The sequence below is a fragment of the Hypomesus transpacificus genome, chromosome 13 (assembly GCF_021917145.1).
Source record: "Hypomesus transpacificus isolate Combined female chromosome 13, fHypTra1, whole genome shotgun sequence".
NCBI classification, from domain to species: domain Eukaryota; kingdom Metazoa; phylum Chordata; class Actinopteri; order Osmeriformes; family Osmeridae; genus Hypomesus; species Hypomesus transpacificus.
The window spans coordinates 6,542,815-6,570,419 of NC_061072.1; the positions used below are offsets into that span (position 1 = coordinate 6,542,815).

The 27,605-nt window shown below is 42.5% G+C and overlaps 1 protein-coding gene across 8 annotated transcripts in view; it reads right to left on the reverse strand.

Annotated features, from left to right (window-relative positions):
* The window catches only part of LOC124476009 (rho GTPase-activating protein 23-like), a 78,509-nt gene that overhangs the window by 8,316 nt on the left and 42,588 nt on the right, over nucleotides 1-27,605 (reverse strand). For 3 of the 8 annotated variants that reach the window (XM_047032948.1, XM_047032949.1, XM_047032946.1), the window contains exons 2-12: nucleotides 17,878-18,063; nucleotides 16,350-16,380; nucleotides 7,346-7,438; nucleotides 7,176-7,254; nucleotides 6,993-7,053; nucleotides 5,280-6,747; nucleotides 4,794-4,970; nucleotides 3,483-3,591; nucleotides 3,295-3,334; nucleotides 3,058-3,195; nucleotides 72-386 (exon numbers count right to left, since the gene is read on the reverse strand). In XM_047032948.1, coding sequence (XP_046888904.1) covers nucleotides 72-386; nucleotides 3,058-3,195; nucleotides 3,295-3,334; nucleotides 3,483-3,591; nucleotides 4,794-4,970; nucleotides 5,280-6,747; nucleotides 6,993-7,053; nucleotides 7,176-7,254; nucleotides 7,346-7,438; nucleotides 16,350-16,380; nucleotides 17,878-18,063 — 2,697 coding nt within the window. Of the gene's footprint in view, nucleotides 1-71; nucleotides 387-3,057; nucleotides 3,196-3,294; nucleotides 3,335-3,482; nucleotides 3,592-4,793; nucleotides 4,971-5,279; nucleotides 6,748-6,992; nucleotides 7,054-7,175; nucleotides 7,255-7,345; nucleotides 7,439-16,349; nucleotides 16,381-17,877; nucleotides 18,064-19,218; nucleotides 23,089-27,605 lie in introns of those variants that run through there. The other 5 variants (XM_047032945.1, XM_047032944.1, XM_047032951.1 and 2 more) reach the window with 5 other exon arrangements.

The window sequence follows — 27,605 nt, forward strand, 5'->3', positions numbered from 1 at the left end:
ATAGAAATGAAATGTCTTCCATTATCTCAATTTCAAATGTAGACTAAAGTGTCATATTAGGTCAAACTAACTTCATTGTCCGTCTTGCTGTTCTCCCGGATGACTCTGATCCAGCCCAGCATGTCATCTCGGTCCTCTGCTTGCAGCAGGTACTCACAGAAGTCCTGAGTGGTCAGCCTCAGCGTGTGCTTACGCTTAGTTTCACTGTAAGCAATGTCAATCAAACAGCCCCGAATACTGATTGGTGGATGCTCATCTTCTGTGTGGCTGGGGCCTGCCACTGCCCCGTGAAGGACCGCCTCCCGTTTGTCTTTGTAGAGGAACAGTGAATGGGAGCGTAGCACAGAAAATACACGTTTCCATGGACGCATGCCTCCACCCACCTTCTGTGAAGGGTGAGGAGGGAACAATAGTAAATTCAGTGGAACAGCTTTGACATTAGATGGACAGCATATACGATAAGGTCTAACACCAACTGTTTCTCTGGGGTGGGATTATTCCTTAAAAAACTTTTAATATTGTAATCATGTCATTATTATTGAGTATTATTTTATTTTTAAACACTGAGACAAATTCATTTGACATCACTGTTAAATCTTACTTAAATTCTATCTATTTTCTAAATTGTCGTGACAATTCATATTTATTCTAAAAGGTCCCATCCTAGCACACGTGAGAGGTATTTGTTTTCTCACAAAAAAAAACAGATGTTAATTGTATTAGTTTGATCCTTCTAGTTCTTCAACTAGCACTCTTGCATGTGTTTTATGTGGGCCTATGGGAAAGAACATCAGTTTAAATATATTTTGTATAAGGTATCATGTATAAGGATCTTAGTGAAGCAATTAAAGATTTTCTTTTCAAAATCTTTACCAGCATGAAATTACAGCAAAGTTAATATTTAAAACACAAGCTAAACCAAACCATTGTCATCCTAAGTAAAAGCAGGCAGACCTACAGTGACCTAACCATCAAGTTAACAGTATTATGGAGTTAAAACATCTACATCCACATTTCAAGCCCAGCTGAACCTGGGACATCTTAAGCAAAAGCACAGTCAAGAGAAAACGGACAAGCTGTGTGGAAGAGCAGAAGGACAACAATCATAAACTCATATTGAAGCTGTGCCTGACCTATTTGAAGGACAAGGAAAAGCAGGGAGTGCTAATTTAAATGGCTTTAACTGACCAATCATATGCATCTCCCTTCTTGCATGCCAACCTGCCTGTCTCATATAACCTCTGCAGCAGATTTTTTGCTGCACTCACTTTATGCACTTTTGTATGTTGGATAAGAGTCTGCTAACTAAGAAGTGTTTACCATGTACGGTATCTACAGTGCCCTCCAAAAGTATTGGAACAGTGAGGCCAATTCCTTTATTTTTGCTGTAGACTGAAAACATTTGGGCTTGACATCAAACGATGAATGTGAAACCAGAGATCAACGTTTCAGCTTTTATTTCCAGGTATTTACATCAGATTCTGATGCACAAATTAGAAAATATCACCTTTTTGTTCGAACCCACCCATTTGTCACGTGAGCAAAAGTATTGGAACATGTGACTGACAGGTGTGTTTTGTTGCCCAGGTGTGTCCTATTACATACATTATTCAATCAATAAATACCACTGAATGTCTACACTCAGGTTCAGATTGGGTAAGATAGGTTTTGTCTATGCAGACTGTATTCAGAGGTGAAAACAACATGAAAACCAGAGCGCTGTCTTTGGGTGAAAAACAAGCAATTGTGAGTCTTAGAGAAGATGGAAAATCAATCAGAGCCATTGCAGAAACATTGGCCATAGCCAGTACAACCATTTGGAATGTCCTGAAGAAGAAGAAAACTACTGGTGTACTAAGTAACAGACGTCGAACAGGTAGACCAAGGAAAACATCAGCAGTTGATGACAGAAACATTGTGAGAGCTGTAAAGAAAGACCCTAAAACAACTGTTAGTGAGATCAGCAACAACCTCCAGATGGCAGGAGTGAAGGTATCACTATCTACTGTTCGCAGAAGACTTCATGAACAAAAGTACAAGGGCTACACCAGAAGATGCAAACCACTCATTAGCAAGAAGAATAGGAAGGCCAGGCTGGAATTTGCCAAAAAGTACAGAGATGAACCTCAAAAATTCTGGGACAAAGTTTTATGGACTGATGAGACAAAGATTAACTTTTACCAAAGTGATGGAAAGGCTAAAGTTTGGAGAAAGAAAGGAACTGCTCATGATCCCAAACACACAAGCTCATCTGTGAAACACGGTGGAGGTAATGTCATGGCTTGGGCTTGCATGGCTTCTTCTGGGACGGGCTCATTAATCTTCATTGAGGATGTAACACATGATGGCAGCAGCAAAATGAACTCGGAAGTCTACAGAAACATTTTGTCTGCCAATTTAAGGAAAGATGCAACCAAACTGATTGGCAGAGCCTTCATCATGCAGCAAGATAACGACCCAAAACACACTGCCAAAACAACAAAGGAGTTCATCAGGGGCAAGAAATGGAAGGTATTAGACTGGCCAAGTCAATCTCCAGACTTAAACCCTATAGAGCATGCATTTTACCTGCTTAAGAGGAGACTGAAGGGAGGAACCCCACAAAACAAACAACAACTGAAAGAGGCTGCAGTGAAAGCCTGGGAAAGCATCAAAAAGGAAGAATGCAAAGGTTTGGTGACGTCAATGGGTCACAGACTTGCTGCAGTTATTGAAAGCAAAGGATTTGCAACTAAATATTAAGTCTTATTCACTTAAATATGTTTTAAGTATATCTGTTCCAATACTTTTGATCACATGACAAATGGGTGGATTCAAACAAAATGTGATATTTTCTTAGTTGTGCATCAGATCCTGATGTAAATACCTGGAAATAAAAGCTGAAACGTTGATCTCTGGTCTCACGTTCATTATTTGATGTCAAGCCCAAATGTTTTCAGTCTACAGCAAAAATAAAGGAATTCGCCTCACTGTTCCAATACTTTTGGAGGGCACTGTATGTCTATGTCTATCTAAAGGGTGTGTGTATGTTTGGGTATGCCTCTGAATGGGTGTTACCTTTCCCTTTTTGGTAAGAATCTGTTTGTAGTGCAGCCAGCCCTCCTTGCGGACATTACTGAAAGTGATAGTGCCCAACTCAGAGGTGGAGTGGCGTTTGGACCGCACCTCCTCTGCAACTCGCAAACTCTCTAGAGACTAAAACAGACAACTAATCAGATAACAAATCCACTTAGCCCGCCAGTCATTGATGGAGAAAGAAAGACAACAAATAAAACTGTTTCGTGTACAACTCACCCCATCAGTGAAAAAGCTCTTGACCCTTTTTGGTAGTCGTCTGAGAAAGAAAGTGCAAATTGTAATAAAAAAATTGTCAACTTTGTGCCTATTTATGTTGGGTAAAAGAAACTTGGTTGGTAATTATTTCCAATTACTTTATACCTGTTTTTATTAATCTCAAGAGTGAAATCCTAAGGTAAACTCACGAGAAGACACGCCCTTCTTCCCTGAAGCTATTGAGACCCTCGTCACATGACTTGGATCGTTCAGTTGTGATGGCCAGCAAGTAGGAGGAACGGCGTCCCTTGATACTGCCTGATCAAAGATACAGATAAAATAGGGATTAGAGAGTCAATCAGAGAGCGAGATAAGGGGTCAGACAGGTTTGACTATTGCCAGTATTTTACCAGCTATTTTGTTTTGCTATAAAATACATTATATAAACAGATTTTAAAAACTACAGAAGACCTCTGTAGGGAGCATGACGAACTTCTTCTGATGTATGAGTGTGGGTTTACCCATGCCACAACACTGTTGTTTGTCTGAATTTTGGGTGAAGTAGAATTCTAGATTGTTTATAACTTTGTGGAAACTGTGGGGGGAGTTTCTTTCTTGTTTTGGCATTCAAATGCCCACTAAGCGAAAGCCATGTGTCCAATGGTTTGTTGAGCCAGGCCTAATTGCAGAACATCAGTACCTGACCTCAATAATGATCTTGTGGCTGAATCCCACATCAATGTTTAAGCTTCTATTGGACAGTACCCCATAAATAAGGAGATGTCTGTATAGTTAACAGCTATCACATATTTTTGGCCATATAATGTCCGTCTCAATATCTCAGTCCAGAACTTTGTTCTCCAACTTTTTGAAGTACTCCACAAATCTGGGTGCTGCATCCATTTATTTGGTTGTCTAATGGCTCTACACTTCGGTGGCTGCAGAGGTCTGGCTGTCAAGTTGTTTTTCTGTGGTAAATACACGTTTTACAATTAATCTTCATCTTCATCATCCCTGGAAGAGGATATCCCTCACTGAATGACCCCTCATAAAGCCAATCTCAGTGAAAGTTGGTGATTGGTGCTTATCTGTTGTCAATAAAGCCCTTTGTGACAATGCTTTAAAAAAGGCTGCAAAAATGTGGTTTGATGTGATTTAAAACTATACATTCACATTCATGTGATTCGGAAGATTAAATGAAAAGGGCTAAGTAAATATGACTAAAAAAAGCATGTAAGATGTATGAATAGGACTGAGAGGTTTGAATCATACATGCTGTATGGCAAGTGTAAAAGCTATGTGAAAAACCTTGTTATATAATTTGGGATGTTATTTGAACTTCCTTTCTATCGAGGCTTTCTCAAAGATTAATTTATCACAAAAATAGTTGTTTTGTTTTTCATACAATTGAATTTTAATTGAGTGATAACATTATTGAGGTTGAAGGGAAAAACTTTTAGATATGAAGGGAAGAGTAAGGTAGGTTTTTGGGAACAATGGGGTAAGGGTGGGTAACTCACTGCAGTCCCTGGTGCGGAGTCGGACAGGGGAGGAGTTGGAGAGGATAGGGGACACCATATTAGAAGTAAGGAGGGTGGGCACAGAAGCGAAAACAGAGGGGCACTGGGCACTGGAGGACACCAAACTGCAGGCAGGCACATGGCAGGCACTGTCAGCATTAGGGCCTGTAGACTCATCTGTTTGGGGGGGGCAGTTTAAGGTCAAATATGTGGGAAGGTGGAAAGTGAGATTGTACAAATAACAGTCATGTTACAGACGAGTCACACATGAACATATTCTCACAGCATCTACAAAAGTAAGATGTTAAAGTTGAAAGTTAAATTCAATTAAGAGTATGCACAATAAATAATCTTGGGAACACTCATACACTGCAGGTGCTATTAATGACACACACATTCAAACAGACAGAATGAATAGTAGGAGTGAAACACCAACAAAAGAAGAAGGGAAAGTGACAAGAGAGAAGGAGGAGAAGGGGCACTCACCTATAAAAGGAATGGAAGCTAGGGAGTTGTCAGGAGGCAGGTTACCATTGGCCTTTCGTAAACTATCCCCTGGCCTTGAACCCCCAGAGACAGGAGAGGACAGTGCTGCGGGAGGCTCAGCAGAGTCCACGCTGACAGCAAAATGGGGATGTTGTAGAGTGTGGATGGGGATCCGACAACCCGAGGGTGGCTTCTGCCTGAAGATGATCTCTTGGTTGAATGCAAGTGGTGAGAGGGCCTCTCTGTCTTGTTCAAGTGAAAGCTTATCATCCTCAGTCGAAAATAGAGCAGGAGTGGATCGGGGACGAGGTACAACCACCAACCCTAATTCGCTGTCCGAGAGACTGGTTTGGTTACAAGGGCTCCAGTTGAGATGAGATCCGTAGGTGGGCTCCCTAGAAGAATGGTCTTGTTGTAAGAAATGACCAGCTTTGGGAGGGCACAATGGACTGTAGCTTTTGTAGTCAACTGATTCTTTCCCCTCCATTGTTCTGGTTTGTGGTGCAGCCATCTGTTGGTGCTGCCGTCCAACAGCAGAGACTGTGGCAGAAATAACCATTGATGATGTGACTGTAGTTTTAATTTTCTGCTGGTTTCCTAAACCTTTCTGCTTTTTTACCTCCACAGCTGTTGTATCTGGTTGGGCAGTTTGTGAAAGCCAGGCGGAGGTTTGGTCACCATGGGGGGATACCAGCGCAGCAGCCTGAGTTAGTGTGTCCACTGAGCGACCGTAGCTGTGGTCATTTTCAGCATACGCTGCTAACAGGCCCTCTGAGCAGGAACGACTTCCTGGTCCCACCATGCCCCAGCCTTCCAGCCAATACGAATTGTGGGAGGAGGCAGCTGCCTGCTGATGACATTGAATAGTTTCTTGGGAAACTCTCCAGCTTCTCTGATCAGCTGAGGAAGCAGAGCCAAGGGCCAGGCCCAGCTCAGCTAACCGATCCTGAGATATACTTTGATGGCGAGGGGACATGTTGCCTGCTGCTTCTGCCTGGCTGTAGTACCAGTCCGAAAGGGCCTGATGGCACCTGGCATCTGCTTGTGCACGTGAGGCTGGCAGGCTGCTTTTACGTGGCAGCACATGAGGCAGTGTTGCTGAGGCAATGGCAGCATTGTGGTTGGCAAAATGGAAATCCAGAGCACTTAGGGTTGATAATGAATGACCACGATTATGACCGTAAGATGGCTTTTGTGCAGAGACAAATTGGGCGCCATTCTTCTGCTTGTGCTCTTCAGGACCCCCAGGCCAGCCAGGAATCAATGTAGATGTGCTAGAGCAGTTGTCCAGGGGGGAGGCTTGGCTAACAGGGCGGCAGTGCCAGTTGTCTAGTGGGATGTGGGTGGGTGAGGCGATAGGAGGGGTGGGCTTGGATCGAGAGTAACAGAAAGGTGGCGGTTCTGGAAGGTTCTGTGGCCCGCCTGAATATGGCTTGATCCCTTGTAGGTTGGCATCCTGAGAGTACGCCTGCATAAGAGAAAATATAACAACATGTCATAAGAAAAAGAGGGAAATCCCAGATAGAATTATGGAATAGAAAAAAACTAAAAAACAATACAGTCGTGAAGCAAGCAAGGATGGCAAATTTGTTATTTATCTGCATGGTTGTCGCTGGAATTCAAATGTTCTTCAACATTTAACATGCTCATTTGACTTTTTCACACAAATATTTTTATTTAAAATAAGGAAAGAAGGAGAAATAGCATACTCACACTCACCAACTGTATCACATCCTCATCTTTTGGCATGATGGATAGTTCCAGAACATTTCCACTGATTTTCACAACAAGAATAGAGGAGAACTTCTTATGTTTTATGTAATTTGAATATCTTGTTGTATGCAAGAATTACATTTCATTATGATAATCTGAGCATGTGTGCATGTGTTTTCTCACCTGTTTTGGATTAGTGTTAGCACCTGAGAGTAGGTCTTCCCCAGAACACTCTCTCCATTAACTTTCACCAGTCTGTCCCCTGGAACATACATACACACTTTTCAGTGTATGCTAAATCCTCTTCTCTATTGTAAAATCTCATCTTTAAATTTTTCTTTGTAGTGTCATACCTGTACACAGGCCAGCCTGGTGGGCTGGGCCTCTGTCTTTCACACTCTTCACAAAGATGGTGTCCATGGGCTCCAGATCAGGTCTCAAGCTGGCTAAACACAAATGTAGGAAATGTTATGACATAAGCATCACATTAAAAATAAAACAAAATAATGTGCACTAATAATAGTGTACTGTATGTAGCAATAAACTAAAATTGGAGAGCAATGTTATCAGATTTACTAGGAAAAACAATGTTTTCTTTGGTTACATTGCTATTATCTTTACATTAAGACACCAGTTTATTTGATCTCACTACATCTTTAACACCTCCACTCTATAGGTTGAACATTTATCCCAGAGTCACTGTCTGCTCCTCAACAATAGATTTCATACTCTACAATTTTTGCTGCTTAGTACATTTGTGTAAAGCACACATAGGGCCCTATCTTGCACCCAGCGCAATTGGCTTTGTACACCAACGCATGTATCATTCCTATTTTCCCCTCGGCGCACAGCGGACTTTTCCCTTCACAGACGCACGTCGGTAAATTAGGGAATGAACTTGCGCTCCCAGGGGCGGTTCAGCGAAAAGAGGAGGCGTGTTCCGGCACAAACGTTCCCTTGTGCTATTTTGCAGTTTCAGAAAACAATTTTGCCAAAGACCAGGAAAAACATAGGGCCCTTTCTTGCACCCAGCGAAATTGACTTTGTCAATGAAGCAAGTATCATCCCTAGTTTGCACTCGACGCAAAGCAGACTTTTCCCTGCACGGACGCACGTCGGTAAATTAGGGAATGACTTTGGGCTCCCGGGGGCGGTTCAGCGAAAAAAGGAGGCGTGTTCTGGCGCAAAAGTTCCCTGATGCTATTTTGCAGTTTCAGAAAAACAATTCCGCCACAGACAATAGTCATTAGCCCATTATTCAGATGCTATTTTAGGGGCGCATGCATGGCCCTTACCAGGGGTGGTGCAGATTTTATGCAGGTACTAAGGGGGTGCTAGATCATTGACAGGGGGAGCTGCGCAATTCTATATATTATTTATAAATACTATCAGGCCCGCCTGGCCAGAGTGGGACCTATTTTCAGCCCAGCAGTGTAATGGCCAAAGCCAGCCCATCCCCCACCAGCAGTGTAATGGCCAAAGCCATCCCATCCCCCACCAGCAGTGTAATGGCCAAAGCCAGCCCATCCCCCACCAGCAGTGAAGTGCGGTGATGTCAGTAAGAGGCACTGAGGCCCCATTTACACGGAAGAAAAACGCATATATTTTCATGCGATTTGGCCTTTCATTTACACGAAAACAGAGTTTTTATCACGGAAAACGATCATTTCTAAAAACTCCGGCTAAAGTGGATATTTCTGAAAACTCAGTTTTTGTGTTTGCGCGTGCACTAGCTTGAACGGAGTTTTAGGTTCTCAAACCTCACAGTATGGGACTAAAAAAACATGTGAGCGTCCTGTTTATAGTTACACGTGCGTTCGACTTCATGCAGCCAATGGCTTTCTCAGCTTCAACGCAGCCGGCTGTCATGAAGTGCATGGTTCGACTTCATGGTGCATGAATGAAGTCGAACACACTAGCATAATGGGGTCATTTATTTGTGAATTGCGTTACATTTCTGAATAACGAAATACATTTGTGCATCGCATTTGTGAATCATTCAAACAAATGATCCTCGCGCCTGAAGGGTAAAGGAAGTCGGTCGTGTTATTCGTAGTTGTTGATTTTGTGTGTGATTGGTTTGCATGACTTTATCCTGTACATTACACTGCCGCATACAGGTTTGGCATAGTTATGATGGCGCTCGGGGGCGTATGTGTTCATGTAAACAGAAACATTTTTTAAAACGTACTTGTGTTTACGACGTTATTTTTGAAAACGGAAGGGCAGAAATATTTGTTTCTGTAAATACCGGCTATGTGTAAACGTGGCCTGAGTTATGAAAGGCAGATTACCCAATTTATTGTTAGGCTAATATGTCAAAACAGTACCAGCAGTAGCCTACAGCCGCTGAATGTTAGCACAACCACATAGCCAATCTTTTCTTCCATACCAGTCTGTTTGAAACGATCGTAAACATGTTGTCTCTTTGGCTGCAGTAGTCCATCTAAGTCTGGCGTAGACCTCCCTCGTGCTATTAACTCATTTTTTGAATAAAAACGAGCTTGGAGAAATTCCTCAACTCATAATATCGTCAGACACCGCTGCAGTCATTTTGACTTGAATTTTGCGGGGATTACGCTTACAACGTAGCCAGTGCAACGACGTTAGCTGCCAAAATGTCCAGTAATATCTCGATTTTAATTGGTCCGCGTTTGATACGTAACGTAGATGATAACATATTTACGTGCAAAGGCACAGAAGAGTTGTGCCTTTCGACGTACATGTTAAAGAATACAGGATCGAAGTGCACATGCGCAACATGAGTTTTTTGCTTGTCGACCGCAATGAATGGACAGCAAAAGCATTGCTTATTCTACCATTTGTTTGTATTTGATTATGCATAACTGCTACATTTGTCATTGTAACGTCTAACAATTGGAATTTACATTTACATTACATTTAGTCATTGAGCAGACACTCTTATCCAGAGCGACTTGCAGTAAGTACAGGGACATTCCCCCTGAGGCAAGTAGTGTGAAGTGCCTTGTCCAAAGACACATCGTCATTTGGCACGGCCAGAAATCGAACCAACAAGCTTCTGATTAATAGTCCAACTCCCTAACCGCTCAGCCATCTGATTACATACATATTGCATATATAGAATAATCAGTAAAAATACAAATACAAGTTTATTAAATAAAAGGATTTTTACACATTTTTACGTTTTGAATTTTTGCAGGGTAGGCAGTGCCTACCTTGCCTACCCTGACTACACGTCACTGCCCACCAGGGACCGAGCCATACATTTAACAATCTGGGCTTAGCCCGAACCTAGAACATATAGTTAAAAATAATTTTTTTCGCTTTCTGTAGGCTAATATAAACATTTCGTTGGACTCAGATTTTCATATTTTCCGGAAATTACAACCCAAATTTGTACCTGAAAAATTCAGGGCTTTTGAGGAAATATATTTTTCCCATCCTTGCAGGAACCTAGATTTATGTGACAGATCTTTCTTTTTTTACCTGGCTTTTTCAGTTCCTCCTGGCATCTTTTCCCCAACCATTTTATTATTTTTGCATCATCTTAATCTTCATAATTCCACAACAATAAATGATTGTTTAGGGTTGTGTCTATGGTGACAAACTTGGTACGCACTTGTGATTGAGAAAGAGAGCATGCGCGACAACTGAAAATTGCACTTTTTAATCCACGGTCTGATCATGCGTTTATTTAGACTAAAACCTAGTGTAGCCTATTAGCTTACTTATCAGTCACACAGTAACTTAACACATCGTTTTATTCGGTGTGTGGAAAAAACAAAGAGAAAGCTGCTGGACCAATTTATGAGCGGGCAGAGCGGCCCACCGTGAATTCTCCCGATGGCCACTCCGGGCCTGAATAAGGTTATGGTTGCTAAGATGGCGCCGGTGAGGGCTGCCGTGGTTGTTAGGTGCGCTCTGTTTTGTCTCGTTTTGTCTTTTAATTCAGTGTTCTGCCAAGATTTCCGGGGTTCTCTAACAAAAGAAGTACTTCTAAACATAAGGACAACAACTCCTGTGGACTTATTTCCCACTTTTCTGTTTCCAGTGGCAGTGGGAATTCTAGCCAGCTAGGCTTTGCTCATGCAGTGAAACGCCAAAGAAGGGGAAAGCGAGCGGGAGCGCTAGTTCGGCTACGCAGACATGGAATCCGGACAGTGCTTCCAAGTTTTTTCCTCTCCAACGTGCGTTCACTGTGCAATAAAATGGACGAACTTCAGCTACTGATGGTGAAAAACAGAGACTTTCTTTCATCTTCGGTTTTGTGCTTCACGGAAACATGGCTGTGCGATGTGATCCCGGACACCGCCTTACATCTGGCAGGCTTTCAACTCATGAGAGTTGATCGGGACACTGCACTCTTTGGCAAAACCAAAGGCGGTGGTATTTGTTTCTACATCAACAGTGGCTGGTGTGTAGATGTGACAGTGATTCTGCAACATTGTTCTCCAGATCTGAAATCATTTTTTATAATCAGTAAACCTTTTTACTCTCCACGAAAATTTGCATCGCTCATTTTGGTCGTTCGCTCCTTGGAGTTTACATGGCGCCTGGTCCACAGGTTAAAGAGGCCCAACGCACGCTCGCTGACCAGATTCTGAGTGTGAAGCGAGCAAACCCGGATTCCCTTGTTATTGTACTCGGCGACTTTAACAAAGGTAATCTCAGCCACAAACTCCCTAAATACAGACAATTAATCAAATGGCCTACCAGAGAAGAGAACACTCTGGATCACTGCCACACTACAGTCTACCACGCCGTCCCTCCTGCATACAGGAAGAAATTAAAGCCTAGCAAACCTGTTGTGAGGACATCAAAACAGTGGACCAGTGAGGCTATAGAGGATCTGCGGGCGTACTTGGACTGTACTGACTGGGATATGTTCACGATTGATAACAATAGTCTGGATGAACTCACTGAGGCTGTACATCATACATCCGCTTCTGTGAGGACTGCTGTATACCAACACGCACCAGGGTGAGCTTCAACAACGACAAACCCTGGTTCTCAGCAGAGCTCAGAAGGTTGAGGTCAGAGAAGGAGGAAGCTTTTAGGAGTGGGGATAGAGACAGATTCAAAGAACAGGTTTAGCAAGGCGGTGAGAGAGGCTATCAAATGGATAAACGACTGTACTCTGAGAAACTGAAACTTCTGTCTGGAGAGGGCTCAGGCAAATAACCAACTACTCCCGCCTGGCCGACGACCTGAACAAGTTCTACTGCAGATTTGAAAGACATTTACATTTTACATTTAGTCATTTAACAGACGCTCTTATCCAGAGCGACTTACAGTAAGTACAGGGATATTCCCCCCCGAGGCAAGTAGGGTGAAGTGCCTTGCCCAAGGACACAACGTCATTTGGCGGGGCAGGGAATCGATCCGGCAACCTTCCGATTACTAGCCCGACTCCCTCACCGCTCAGCCATCTGACTCCCCTAAAGACAATTTGACAGCTCTGAACTACCCCTTCCCATCCACAAGGCCTCCCCCCCCCCCCCCCCCCCCCTCTACAATGACTCTCTCCATTCAGGAGGGTGAAGTAAACAGACTCAAGAGGCAGAACCCCCACAAAGAAGCTGGTCCGGACTCTGTCTCTCCTGCCACCCTCAAGCAATGCGCTGACCAGCTGTCTCCTGTGTTTACCAACATCTTTAACACCTCCCTGGAGACATGCCATGTGCCAGCCTGTCTCAAGTCCTCCACCATCATCCCTGTGCCCAAAAAGCCAAGGCCAATAGGACTTAATGACTACAGACCCGTCGCCCTGACCTCTGTGGTAATGAAGTCTTTTGAGCCCCTTGTGCTGGCACACCTCAAATCCATCACAGACCCCTTCCTGGACCCACTGCAGTTTGCCTACAGAGCCAACAGGTCGGTGGATGATGGCGTTAACATGGCCCTCCACTTCACCCTGCAGCATCTGGACTCCCCAGCATCCTACGCCAGGATCCTGTTTGTGGACAGCTTGGTCAGCTCTGCCTTCAACATCATCAACCCCGGCCTGCCCCAGGACAAGCTTTCTCAGCTGAATGTGCCCGACTCCACTTGCAGGTGGATCACAGACTTCCTGTCTGATAGGAAGCAGTGCGTTAAGCTGGGAACACAAGTCTCTGACTCCCGGTCCATCAGCACCGGATCACCTCAGGGCTGCGTTCTTTGTCCTCTGCTCTTCTCCCTGTACACCAACAGCTGCACCTCCAGTCATCCGTCCATCAAACTCCTGAAGTTTGTGGACGACACCACCCTCATTGGGCTCATCTCTGACGGGGACGAGTCTGACTACAGGTGGGAAGCTGACAACCTCACTTCTTCTATCATCATCTGGTACGCTACTACCACTGCCAAGGACAAGAGCAGACTGCAGCGTATCATCCGCACTGCGGAGAAGGTGATCGGCTGCAATCTGCCTTCCCTCGAGGATCTGCACACCTCGAGGTCCCTGAGGTGAGCGAGGAAGATTGTGGCCGACCCCTCCCACCCTGGACACTCCCTGTTTCATCTACTCCCCTCTGGCAGAAGGCTGCGGTCCATCAAGACCAAAACCTCACGCCACAAGAACAGTTTCTTCCCATTCGCTGTTGGCCACTTTAACAAGGCCAAGGACTCACACTGACTTTTAATCACAATCTGCACAATGACATCCTGCACATTGCATTTTGCACTATTGTATCGTTCTCTTTGCACTATCCGTATTTTAGGCTAGATTATGGCTACCTATATATTTTTTTAAATTTTTATTCTAAATCCCCTTAGTATTAGCTAGAATTTGCTCCCTTTGTATAGTTAGTCCACATATTTAAGTTTCAATATTCCTATATGTTTAATGTATGCACCTCCCTGCCAAAGTAAATTCATTGTTTGTGCAAACATTCATCGCGAATAAAATCCCTTCTGATTCTGAATACTGTTAATAAATTAGCAATATTTTTTAGATGGGTATGGGTGCAGCCTGCAGCCTCCCGTCTCATGCCCTCCCGTCTCATGCCCAAGCTGTCCAACGGTAAATTCAGAGGGTCAAAAATGCAAAATCGCGGATGGATTAAAGGTAAATTTGTGAGCACGTTTGTTGCAATAAATTGAAAACGTGAAAAAAAATTGTATCCATATAGTTTGCTGATTTCTGGATGTTATTGTTCTGTCCCTAATGTTAACGTATATTTGATTAAACCTGAGATGACCTTCATTTACATTTAGTCATTTAGCAGACGCTCTTATCCAGAGCGACTGACATTAAGTACAGGGACATTCCCCCGAGGCAAGTAGGGTGAAGTGCCTTGCCCAATGACACAACGTCATTTAGCATGGCCAGGAATAGATCCAGCACCCTTCTGATTACTAGCCCGATTCCCTAACCGCTCAGCCACCTGACGCCCTGTGTCAGCCTGACGCCCCACATTTAAAACTGCATCAGCGTTTTATGTTGACATAACATTAAACATAAATGACATAGCATTTATGTTTTTAGCGAATATTACATTTTACATTTAGTCATTTAGCAGACGCTCTCATCCAGAGCAATTTACAGTAAGTACAGGGACATTCCCCCCGAAGCAAGTAGGGTGAAGTGCCTTGTTAATATTGTTAAATATTAGCTAATGTTACCTAGAGAGCAATTCATGGTTGCAGACTTTGATGGTTTATTTTTGTGATTTTCCTTAAGGTACACATCAGTGTCTTTAAAAAAAGAACACACCGCAGGTGACAAAATGCACGGTGCTGTGCTGTACCGACCATCATTGTCCCCCAACCGTCGTGGTTGTGCCTAACCTTAACCTCGACCTCTGCTATGACTCCTGGCCTTAAACTCATCCTAACCTCAACCGTAGTTGTGACGCCTAAATTCAACCGGGCCTCCCAGGCTGCAGCCGTATAATGGATCTTTCGTTTGTAGTCAAGCTAAAAAAACAACACGTACACCAAAGTAGGAAGGAGAAATAGCGGACCAGACAAGCTTTTATTTTGAAAAGTAGAAGCATGAGACGGAAGGGCATGAGGCGGGAGGCTGCAGGCTGCAGCCATACACTCTTGATATTTTTGGGGGTGCTATCGGGTGCTTTGGTCTTTCTTGGGGGTGCTGAAGCACCTGCTAGCCCCTCCCTAGCGCCGCCCATGGCCCTTGCGTACTGCTGACGAGGCCAGGGTCTTCTTCCTGCGAAGCTACTTACATTGTTTTGATTTATTGTATGGCTGTGTTACATTTCTTTCCCGCCCACAAAGTTACTTGCGTTTCGCGTTTGATACTTGCGTTTCAGATCATTAAAATAGGGCCCATACTTAAGCAATATAGTACGAGTGGGAGTGGGGTTGGTAAGGGATATTCCCACGGGTGGTGTTCAGGCGTACGCAACACTTTTATTAAAAATACTTTTATAAAACAATTTAATAGTCAACCATTTTACATTTAAACACAGTTATTGATAAAAAAAATTAATAATAAATGCCATTGTTCCTCCGCATCAAAAAAAATTGTTCATTGTCAACGTCAGCTGCGCTATTAGCCCGAAAGCTAACGTTATGCTAGCCAGATTCAAAGACAATAACATTGTGTACGGTTGACAAACAGTAAATATAATTTTACAGTACAGTGTTTGACAAGAAGATTTGCTAGCTAACCAGCCATGTCACTGTCCCAAAATCAGTATCAAGATTTTCAAGATTATCAAGATTTTCACAATCAAAGTATGGGGCATACTATTACTAGGCTACAGTATGGCCGCAGACTGTGAAGCGAGTTGAATAGCAAATGGATGTGAGATGACCACATCAAAGTTGACATTTTCTTCAAACAGTAATTATAATTTGACAGTATGTTTAATAACAAGACTAGCCAGGTATCGAGCCATGTCATTGTCCCCAAATAAAATCAAGACTTAAGAAGAAAATAATCGGCCATGTGTAGAATTGCTGCCACTGTCGTGTTGGCCGCAGCCCGTCTCAAGTAGATTGACTAGCGAGGTAAATAGCGAATGGGAGGTGAGACGTGCGGTTACGTGACACTGACACAGTACATTCTGAAAAGAAACATTTTTTCAAATTGGTTAAAATGAATATTGAAGTTACTTGTTGTTGTAAATACAAGTTAGCTTGTTAAAGTCTTTTAAAATTGTAAATGGAGGCTTTCACTCGTCCCTGTTGTTATGGTTACTTATTAGTATCAACGCGAATGTGTCATTGCGGAGTGATTTATTATTAGCTGTGAAAAGTCAGATTTGGGATGTCCTGGGATATTTAAACTCATGGAACATCTCTCGTCCAATCAGAAACAGTTAAATAAATCGATAGAACCCAATTGTTTTATAATGTTTGGTGAATACCATTAGATTTTCCAAACATGAATGTGGGAATAATTAAGATTGATGCAGGAAAGGTCACCTTTTCCAGTTCCATTTCCATTTTCCTCATCCTGCAGAGAGAAAAACAGTAAGTTAGTGTGATGAAGGTATGTTGCTGTGATTACACCACAGGAAGGTGCTAAAGAAAGACATGGGAAAGAGATGATCCAATGTGTCCAAACACAGTGGCACACCTAAAGGAATGAACACACATGACCATGCAAGCAGGTTATGAGACATACCTGGGGGGTATTCCAGAAAGCGGGTTCAACAAACTCTGAATTTAACCCTGAACAAGTTGATTTACCCTAAAATGGGAAACTACGACTATTCGGTTCCAGAAAAGCTGATTTCAATTCGTTCAATCAACTCTGAGTACATCCACTCTGAGTTAAGCATGAGAACTTGGGGTCCATCAATAGCTGCTCACAGTGAGATGTTCATGTAATGGCAGGTGAATTCTGCATGTGGAACTCTGGAATTAAATGTAATCTCATGTATTCCCAGTTACCAGTAAAGGAGTTTTACAAACTGCATCTCATGAAGCAAGTAAAAAAATCTAACCAAGAGATGGTGTACTTAGGGGAGAAGATTAGAAAGGCTGATCTTGAAATTGATTTGCTGGAACACCAGTTACAGGAGGGTCCATGGTCACAGGTCAATAATGTTAATTGTAGGAACAATTGCATATATAAATACTCATTGTTGGATTTCTATTTGTAGGCATTGAAGAAGACCAATCTAAATTTCAATGATTTGTCTTTAGTTTAGAGCATTTAGTCAGTTCTGAGTGCACGTCCACAATGTGTAATATTAGCGATGTAGGGGCTGAGGATGTTGCTTAAATACATTATGGTGTGTGATGTAAATGGTAATATTAACTTAGGTATTCATCAGGGAATTAAAGCACATTGAATTGCGGTCTTATAATCTTATACTTTTGTTCGAGATCAGTCGGCTGAACCAGGAAAGAACACCCCATGTCTGCCAACTGTATCAGGCTCAGAAAGTGGGAGGGGATAGGTAGAAATGCAGAGTTTGTTATGGAAAACCTGCGAGCGAGCAGGTTAGGTGAAACGGAAAACCCAGAGTTTGCCTCATTTCAGGGTTACCCAACTCAGGGTTTTCACTAAACCCGCTTTCTGGAATACACCCCTGGGTAAGTTAACTCTCCAGCTGAAACACAGGACACATCCAGCAGCCCCTGGATGATGTGATGAGGGCTTTAACTTAGGATTTAAGGCCACAGAGCCCTTTCCTCTAAGCCTCTCTTTAGATTAAGGGCCCACATCAGTAAGGATACGTTGCACTTCAAGTAAATAACCCAGTCTCACTAAAACCCTCTATGGCTCTACCATTCATTTCAAGGCCAGGAACACCCACTTATGAAAACTCTACTATTGCTTCATGAACATTTTCAACTGGTCAAGCTCCAGCTAATGATTTTTAAACAAATTCACTGGATAAGATGTTCATGTTGTACTGTTCTACAAAAAAGTAAGACTTGGAGTATTGAACAACAGTCTAGGAAAGCACTAAAATAAACCATTTGTGGAAAGCATAGTTACTTTAATGTGTGTCTGGAGAGACGGTGGGTAGAGGATGAAGTGGCGCAGTGTGAAGCCGAATCCCTGCTGACTCTTCTGGAGCACCACAGTCTGAGGGCCCTGCTTTGACACACCCTCAACTTCGCCCAGCAACTGCGTACGGACATTCTCATTGGATGACACCATACCATCTCTCAGCCCTTTTGCCTGAAACAAAACAAAAAAAAGATTAGGATTAAAAATAATAGGATGAAACACAAACAATACAAAGGAGTGGTTTGAATACATTGAAGATTGAGTTATGTCAACGTCCAATAAGCTGCTTTCATGTAAATTATGACAGAGACTAGACTAGAAACACTATGAATACTAGAACGTTTTTGCACCAGCATGTAACTGCAATCCAAGTGTGAATTATTTTGGAAAGAGTATACAGTATGTCTTACATTGGGAATATTTACTGGGTCATTGTTGAAAAATGTTTGTACATATGTGTAAGTGCCTAGCAGCAAAACCAATATTCTTTGGAAACCACCAAAGAATAACTTCAGAGAGGGAAGTTGAAGTGGGGGGTTCATTCACAAAGAAATTCAAACCCCACCCTGTGTCTGGAATTTGAAACTGACTTCCTCTTTCTCAGGAATATCTATTTTAAACACGTACTTAAACACCTATTTTAAACACCACACAATGGTGGTGTTAAAATACATAGCGAGTGGGTATGACATACCAGGAATAACAAGAACAGATCCCCCCCACTTTGACCTTCAAAATAAGAATCAGCCTCCAATGTGAAAACCCACATTTAAAAGCACAAATGCAAAAAGTTAATTGCAACAATGAATCATGTCACTGTAGGACTTCAATCAAGCATCCTGACACATCACAGACAAATCTCCATCCCTGCTGTTAGGGAACACTCCCCCACAACACTCCGTTACATAAGATCTACAGTACACACACACACACTTACTCATCAAGACAGCAGAGAGACACATTCTCTCACAGAGCTGCAGAAACACTAAACATAGCCCTCGGAAATACATTCAATTTCCTGAACAGACAGGAAAGGTGAAAGCAATCATACTGAAGGCAGCATGGTTCACCTATGTGGTTCAGATCAGGAGACAGGCAGAAATTGGCAATCCTTGGCAGTATTTACCAATTGAAATCAAGCATTTTTCCACCAGTGTATGTTAACATAATAGTGTAAGGTAACAGTTAAAATATAATTAACCATTAGGTGTGGATCCATAACTACATTCTGTGAAGAAGCATAAACAATCTGTTTGCGGTTTAATTGACTGTATTGGTAAAGAAAATGTAGGCCTGCTAATCATGTGCTAAATTTCACTGCCTTACCCTGGCCAGGCCACTACTCGGTATGGTCCTCCTGGGCACACTCTGGTGATCGGAAACGAGGGAAGATGCAGGTGGGTAGGAATGTGGTGTGTTGTCTTGTGAAACCCTTTGTAACACTGCCAACCAGATACAACGTGGCTCTGGGTCACTGCAGTCCACCCCCACCGAACACTGGAAACACCAGTTCCGCCCTGGCGGGGCTGGGACACCTCCTCTCAACATCACACACAGTAGTTAACAGACAGTTAGGTTGCCCAAGACACCAAGAGACCTCACCTAGACAAACGACACACATTTTCTAAACATGGTAGTCAAAAGTCAATACATGAACTCCCCCACATGTTTTCCATAATGTTTGAGGTAAGGTTCCTTATTCCTTTTGTTTCACTGCGCACTGAGAAGTTTCAGTGTCCGAGGAACAACAAGGTGAACGAGCAGGTTGGGGATGAATACAAATGGTGAGAGATCCGGATGGATGCAGTACTGGTTCTGGTTCAGATAAACCAGCGTCTGCTGTTGCCCTTCTGTTCTCTGAGTCCAATTTCCTGTAGTCCTCTTCAACAAGATATAGTATTGGAGCGGAGTGTACCCAAACTAGTCCTGTTGGTCTCTGTAACCGTTTTGTATCCATCATGAAAGGATCTGGTCCAGTGAACAGGCAGAGCAGGTATCCGTCACCAAATGAATGACAGGAGTTAGTCTTCTATTTTGTATATGTGACAGATGGATCTCCCTCACTCCTCTCTGAGTATCCAGATCTGGTTAGTCTTCTCCATGTTGGTTGAAGAGTCCTGAATTGGTTAAAGCTACAGTAGAAGTTTCTTGGTCTCTGTGTAGTCACACTGCATTAGGGTGCTTCACTGGTTCAGAAGAACTATCAGTATAAATCCAAACTCGTGTGTCAACTGAAGGTACAGAGTGTGCCTTTTTTATGGTGGGTAGAACCAAGTGATGTCAGTGGCTGCACTGTTGTCTAGGTATAGTCTTCTCCTTTCAGACCAAGCATAGATTGCCTCCCCCCCTCTTTCTATCTTTTCTGTCTCATCCCCCGGGTGCTCCATGCAACACTGGTACACTGTCGCCACACTCACTCTTGTTCTTTCTCTCTCACACACAGATTCTTCAAATCTATACTCTGCCCAGGCTGGTTCAGCTGTGAGCAGCAGTCCTCACAGTGCTACTCTCTCTCTTGCTTTCTTCCTCTCCCACTATTCTGTCCTAATATCTCCTCCGCTCACTCTGTCCGTGGCTCCCTGTCTCTTCTTGTAGGGCTCAAGCCTGGCTGTTGCTGCTCAGCAGACACCGAGAAAAGCAGCCAATGTGTGTGAGTGAGTAAGTGAATCTGAACAAATGTTCCTCCATGTAAAACTAAACTTCATTAGTACAACTAAGTTGTTCTCTTTTTTGCTTGGACACCTGTGTGACATGCATCTAATGGATGAGAGATAAGAGACAGAGACAAACAACGGCAGACCAACTGTTCCCATCTATCCCCTCCCACCTCTGTTCTAAATTCTATCCAGCAAAAATAGAATGTGTGACTCAGTGCGGAATAAAAGTGGTGCCCTTCCTGCCTCTCTGAATCTCTCCTCCCATGGCTTACTCTAACCCTGTCTCAAGTCTCAAGCCCTGTTCGTGAGGGCACACACTAACCATTCCCCACTAGAGGGGGCAGGATGAAGAAAGTGGTCATGTGTGTGTCACATGTCATTTGCACCAAATATCCCAAATATCACTACACATGTGTCAACTATGTTTTGGTACTGTATGTTGCAAACTTGCAGAGCTAGTGAACATACCTATAGGTTATCCAGTCTGTCTGTGGTGTCACACATTTTGTTCAGCTCATCTTTACCAACTCACAAGCCATTCAGAGTTTCCCTTCGCAGTCAGCTACATGGCCCATGGGGAATATCTATCTCTTTTGTTCATTTGGTCACCGATACTCTCTATGCTGTCCAGCCTGCTGCAACATCTCCTGTATTACATCTGCTCTACCTGACTCCGGAGAAATACTGGTGCAACGGAGGTTGAGGGACCGCCTGAGAATTGTCCAATTACTTGTATTCCTTGTTTGACGCGAAGTGTTTATTTTGACCGTTTTGACAACCTATTACGGCAGTGTGTTTACTATCATTCTGGCTCTGCGGAAAAGTAAAATATAACTCAAGTGTTCCTGCAGCTGTCCGTCTCAACATCTTATTTTTGCTGTCCTGCACCCGGGTGGGGAACGTACTCGGTGACGGAGGGGACGAATCGTCACAACATAAATACCCCATGTGTCACACTTACGGCACAGTAGCACAAACTGACAAAGCAGTGATGAGAGAGATTGGCAGGATCTTGAAGGTTCCACTTCCGACCCAGTGTTTTCCCTGTGATTATTTTCTAATAGCTCTTAGACACTCTCTAACACAGGTACTTTAATTTATAATTTAATTAATAATTTACAAACATAGCAGACGGGAGAGAGAGACAGTGAAACTGAGAAAAAGCTATAATAAAGGCAAAAGATGATGAGGATTGTAAATTAGGGAAATTGTAGAAAGTAAGGAGAACTTAATTTATAAAAAGCATACATTGATCATTGTGAATTGGGAGACAGAGAGAGAGAGATGGATGAAAAGAGGTTTAGAGGCATTAGGTTGGGATGCAGACTTTAAACCAACACAGCCATGCACTCAGGAGTCACCCAACAATAGGACACATGGGACAGATTAACAGCCTCGGCCCAACACACACAGGCCTAACACACAAACACACAGAGCTTGTAAAGTACTCGTAGCTCTTTTAAGCAAATATCCAATGCACTGAAATATAAACTGGATGTTGTTAACTGAGACATCCTGTATTATACTGACAGTTATTCATAGTGCCCAGAATGTCCATTTGAGGAACTAAAGGATCATGCAGCATTTTATGTTTGATGTAAAAGAACTCTATCCCTAATCTTTACATTGAAAAACAGGTGCAATGTACAATGCACAAGTTACAATGATTAGACTGAGAAAATGTTAATGTTCTCTTGAGAAGCAATTTGTGGTACAGCACTGAACATAGACACACAGTAAAAGCTCATCAAATAAACTGAACAAAAATAATCCAAGATTATCAAGATCATCTACAGCAGCCATCATAAATATAATTGCAGTCTATTCAAGGTGCATGTCAATAACTGTATGTCAACAACTGTAATACAAAAAGATTTTTACAAACAAATACAATTGCAAATCCTCTAAGTTTCTATGTATTTCAGGCCCCGAATTCATGTATTTTACATCTGGTGACACCAGGGCCGGACTGGGACCCATTTTCAGCCCGGGAGTGTAATGGCCAAAACCAGCTCATCACCAGGGGCCGAGCCATACGTTGTAGCATTTGGGGCTTAGCCCGAACCTAGGACCTAGTCAAGGTTGTGATGTGAGCCGAAATCGCAACTTTACATTAATGCGAGTGTGTGCAAGCTTTTTTTCATTAATTTCAGTACAAAATAGAAAAAAAAAAAAATCTAAATCAATACATTCTATAAACAGGCCAGTCAAAGATCCTCAATCGTGAACAGTTGTTCTAATATCAGAGTACAAAGTGTGCATAATGTCTCCAGCATATCAGTAGAAGCTATTGTCTTCAATGGACACTGGGTCTTGTGTGGCACTGAAGAAAACAAGTTAGGGGTTGTGTTAAAAGAGCAGCAGGAAGAAGCATACCATTTCAGTATGTAAAAGAAGTGAGAATTGAACACACGGTGCAATTAACGTGAATGATTTGATGACAATCTTTGGTGATGCCCGGAGTTTTTGTTTTGAATATAGTTTGAATATAATACACGGCCCACATTGCTGCGGTCTCCCGGTCGTGTAGATTCACCCTCTACAACATCCGGAAGATCAGGAGATACCTGTCTGAGCACTCCACCCAGCTGCTTGTCCAAGCACTTGTCCTCTCCAAGTTAGACTACTGCAACTCACTGCTCGCCGGTCTCCCAGCATGCACAACCCGCCCTCTTCAGAGGATTCATAACGCAGCGGCCCGCCTGGTCTACAATCTACCCAGACGCTCCCACGGTACCCGCTCCTCATCTCCCTCCACTGGCTACCCGTAACGGCCCGCATCAGATTCAAGACCCTGGTACTGACCTTCCGAGCAGTTAACGGGACTGCACCCAACTACATCAAGTCTCTCCTGCAGCCTTACACCCCCACCCGCCACCTACGGTCTTCTTCAGACAACCGCCTGGTGGTCCCACCGCTCAAGACCACCCGGTCCCAACACAAGCTCTTCTCCTGCCTGGCCCCCCAGTGGTGGAATCAACTCCCCACCTCCATCAGAGACACAGACTATCTCTCCACCTTCAAGAGAAGGCTCAAGACGCACTTGTTCCAGGAGTACAACGGTACTTAGGAATGGTTTGCTGAACCCAACGCTAGTTTCCCCAAGGATCACAATGACTCTTGCTTAGACTGTTGGTTAGTGGTAGCTGATTTGAACTGTTGTATTCTATTTTAGTTAATCCTATTTTTATTGCTTTCCTACAGGTACACTTGCACTTAGAGATTCATGTTGTGTAATTGTAACTTGCTTAACTACATGCTCTTATGGTTTCTTCCCTTTAGCACCTATTTTTTGGTTGTTCACAATGTGTACTTCTTGTTTTTGGCTACCCGCAATGCTGTGGGGCTATCTTGTTGTTATTATCAGTGACCTATGCACTTTGTGAAGCTCTCTCTTGGAAGTCGCTTTGGATAAAAGCGTCTGCTAAATGAATAAATGTAAATGTAAACTATGCTGGGCCTGTTGAACCTATACTTCTTCCACAGATACTGGTCAGGGAAGCATTACTTCTGTCTCTGGAGATCCTTGGGGCTGGTGGGATAAACGCTCTTTGTATAATCTGAGCACCTTCATCCACCACAGGCTTGTCAAAGAACGGATACGCCATAGTTGATTGTTACTTGTATTGATGCTCTGCTTAATTTCTAAGGCCTTATTTTATGTCAATTAACCAATGGCTTTTGAAAAGAGATAAAGTGACAATATTTCTTAACTTGTTAATTTAAATTAATATATTTTTTGGGAGATGAAGTAGGCCTAAACACGTGAATCATTCATGTCTGCACTTCAAAAACTCTGAATTTACGTTTCCGAACACAGACTAAAGTGCTTTGCGCGCCGGAATTTACTCGACGGAACTGTCTTTTGAGATTCTGTTTCCGCCTGTTTGAAATTATTTGCAACACATTTTAGTTTAGCTTGACTTTTAGCCTGACACGGATCAGGCTAGTACCGAACCTTGGTTACGTAGCTAGAACTAGAATAATCCACCTTAATGGAACCGAACTCTCGCTAAAGTTAGTGAGACTTGGCGAAATAAGTCTTGCTTTCCCTTAATCGACGTTGATGGAACACCCCTCGGGTACCTGTCTTTCCAAGGTCAATAAATAATCTTGTGAACTTCACACAGCTCTATCTGACACGAAACCACTAGTTGGAGACAGTAAGACCTTATAGTCCCTGAGTTACGATATTGTCATTTGTATTTGTATACAAGCCTAAGAAGTTGTACACTGTACTGTTCTATGTTAAAACTTCACCATTCCATGCTGTGTCTTAGAAGGAAAACTCCACGGAAGCTACAGTATATTTGTACTTGTTTACTCCATTGTCACCCTGTAACCTATCCACTTCACTGATTAGAACCATGGCTCAATAGAATGGAATGGTTCAATGATGATTTCTAACCTTTCTATTGATAATCTTAGTTTTTCCTTGGACAGAAATAATTTCTTCTTGGACATATTCACAAGAGTATTGTAGTGCCCCCCACCTAAATATCCGTTGACGTCATTGATTGAATGCCTGTTGTCTCAGAAAGGTCAGAATTGTGTTCAGTGAGACAAGTTAAGAGTGATGAGCTAGATCTTGAATGGATACATTTTTACAGAATATTTGTTCATGTAGTGTTTCCTATACAAATAACTTTGTAATTAGACAATTTCTTATTAAAGTCCTTTAGGCCTATCTCTATACTCATACTCTACAGGAAATATAACATTGGGAGGAAGGAAGTGGTTGTAGTGGACCAGTATAGTTAGCAACACTGTATGTGTGATCGACAGTATTTGAAAAGCAGTTGTATGCTCTGTGAGTACCAGATCAAGGCCATAGTACCAGGCCAGTTGCAGTTTAGCCTAGAACAAATTGTTATTTTGTTGGATGCTTAAGCTTACTGGTTGACATTACACTTTAAAAAGGTTTAATTGTTATTCATTCATAAGAACGGTTTGTTTTTATAAAGTAGGCTAGCCCACAATGTACATGAAAATTAAATTATTTCTTTTAGGAGATGATTTAATCCAAAATTATTTCAAAACATACTCAAGGGTAATAAACCTTGACATGTTAGTCTTCCTGAGGTATGTGGGCAAAACAAACAAAAAGGCAACTTGACCAAAAATAGCATTAAGCATATTCACAACTGCCATCATTTCATCTCTAAATATTACTTGTCATTCAAGCCTAGTGTACACCAGATTCATGGAACAGCAAATACTGCATGAGTGGCAACAGGGGTGAGGAAGCAGCTGGTTGTCCAGAAGGGGTGTGATCCCCAGAGAGCTCTCAGAACTGGGGTGGTGATCGGGACATGTATGTCCCTCCCCCATATGCACTGTCTGGAAGCAGAAGTCTTTGTTGACTGCACCTGATACCCTGTGCCCATTGCTGCCTCCTATTTAACTTTCTCTCTTTCATTTTTTTCTCTGTAGACATTAGTATCGCTTTCAACCTCATCCCCAATTACTGGCCTGTATTTTCGGTTGTATTTTCTCCTGATTTCATTCCATTTCAAATGTTTGTGTTCCTCGCTCTTTCTCTTTTTTTATTGCACTGTAAATCTACATCAGTATTTTGTTGACACAATCCTGGCAGCCCACCTGTGGGACAGTATATGCTGTGTATCCTAACATTCACCAGCAAAGAAATGCAAGCAGACAATAGCACGTACACACACTCGTTTTTCAATCACTGTGTGGGAGCCCATCTTCCACCACAGACTGGGTATATCCAATGAACCCACCATTCTAGAATACAGACAGCACTGTCTACCCTTGACCTTTAAACCCTGACCCACACAGCCTCCAGCTACCCACATAATTTCTACCCTATCTTCAAGCACCATCCCAGCTCAACAGAGCCTCATTGTCAAGTTTGCATTTCAGTGTAAAACTTTCCCTGTCCCAACCCTCCTACCCTCTTCATATAGCATGAGCTGAGTCTCATTCCTCAGTCCTGCCCCACAAAAAAAAAACATGCCTTAACAATACTTGCTGTCCATGTGGTCAATGCAATTTTATTCCTTTCACCCATTATAGTCCATTACCATCACTTCCACTGCACACACTTTCTTCCACTTGGATGATGAAAAGACACATCTGCAATGTTCTATCATAGGAAACACAGGAAGGTCTGTAGCTTACTAATTTAAGTAGTTGAATGAGTAGTAATATATGTCTGTTTCACCAACTTCTGTCACATTAAGAGGAATTTTCAATACATTTCATGTTGCATGGTTGACTTTATGACTTTTCACTAGCATACAGTCAGAAAACTAAGACTGTTGGCTATCATAAAATATCAAATCCCTTATATCATGAAAGCACAACTAAGAAGAATGCAAAAAAGCCTCCATAATACACCAAGTGCTAATATCTGATAATAATAAATTACATCTTGTGAATTAAACACTCTTTGAGCAACTTAGCAAATGTATGCAGAGGCAGTTGGAAGGCTGCCAGTTGGTCTCAGTGGAATTACTTCAAATACTTCAAACTGGAATAGAACACCCAAAATGAGTAATTTATGTGGGATTATGGCTGTATGAACTAATCAATTGTTGTTTTTTAAAACTGGATGAACCATTTTGGTGAACCATACTAGCTTAAAGGAAACACCAAAGATTTCCCTATGGACATCCCTATCCAATAACATTACTCTATCAGTTTATCCAGTTAGTCATACAGACACAGACGTTTGATGAACTTTTGAAACAGACAGAAATCATTGTATTAATTTAGTCAGTTTAATTCCATGAGCTGATTTATTCGATTTATAAGGAGGGAGTTGTAAAAGGGAGTTGTAGAGTTAAGTGAGAGAGGGTGGTATGAACAAAACAAAAATAACTACATATTAACCTTAACAGTCTTGTTTATCAGAGGCTCATAACAGTACATGCTACATTCAGAGACATCGTATGGCCCATATAGCTTCAGCATATTACATTTGTGCCTACTAACGTGCACTGCCATGTTTGGCAGTCAATTAGAGAAAATTACAGCAACAGCAAAATGCAGCTACATTTCAAGATAGCGTTCATCATTCAGTGGTAAGAT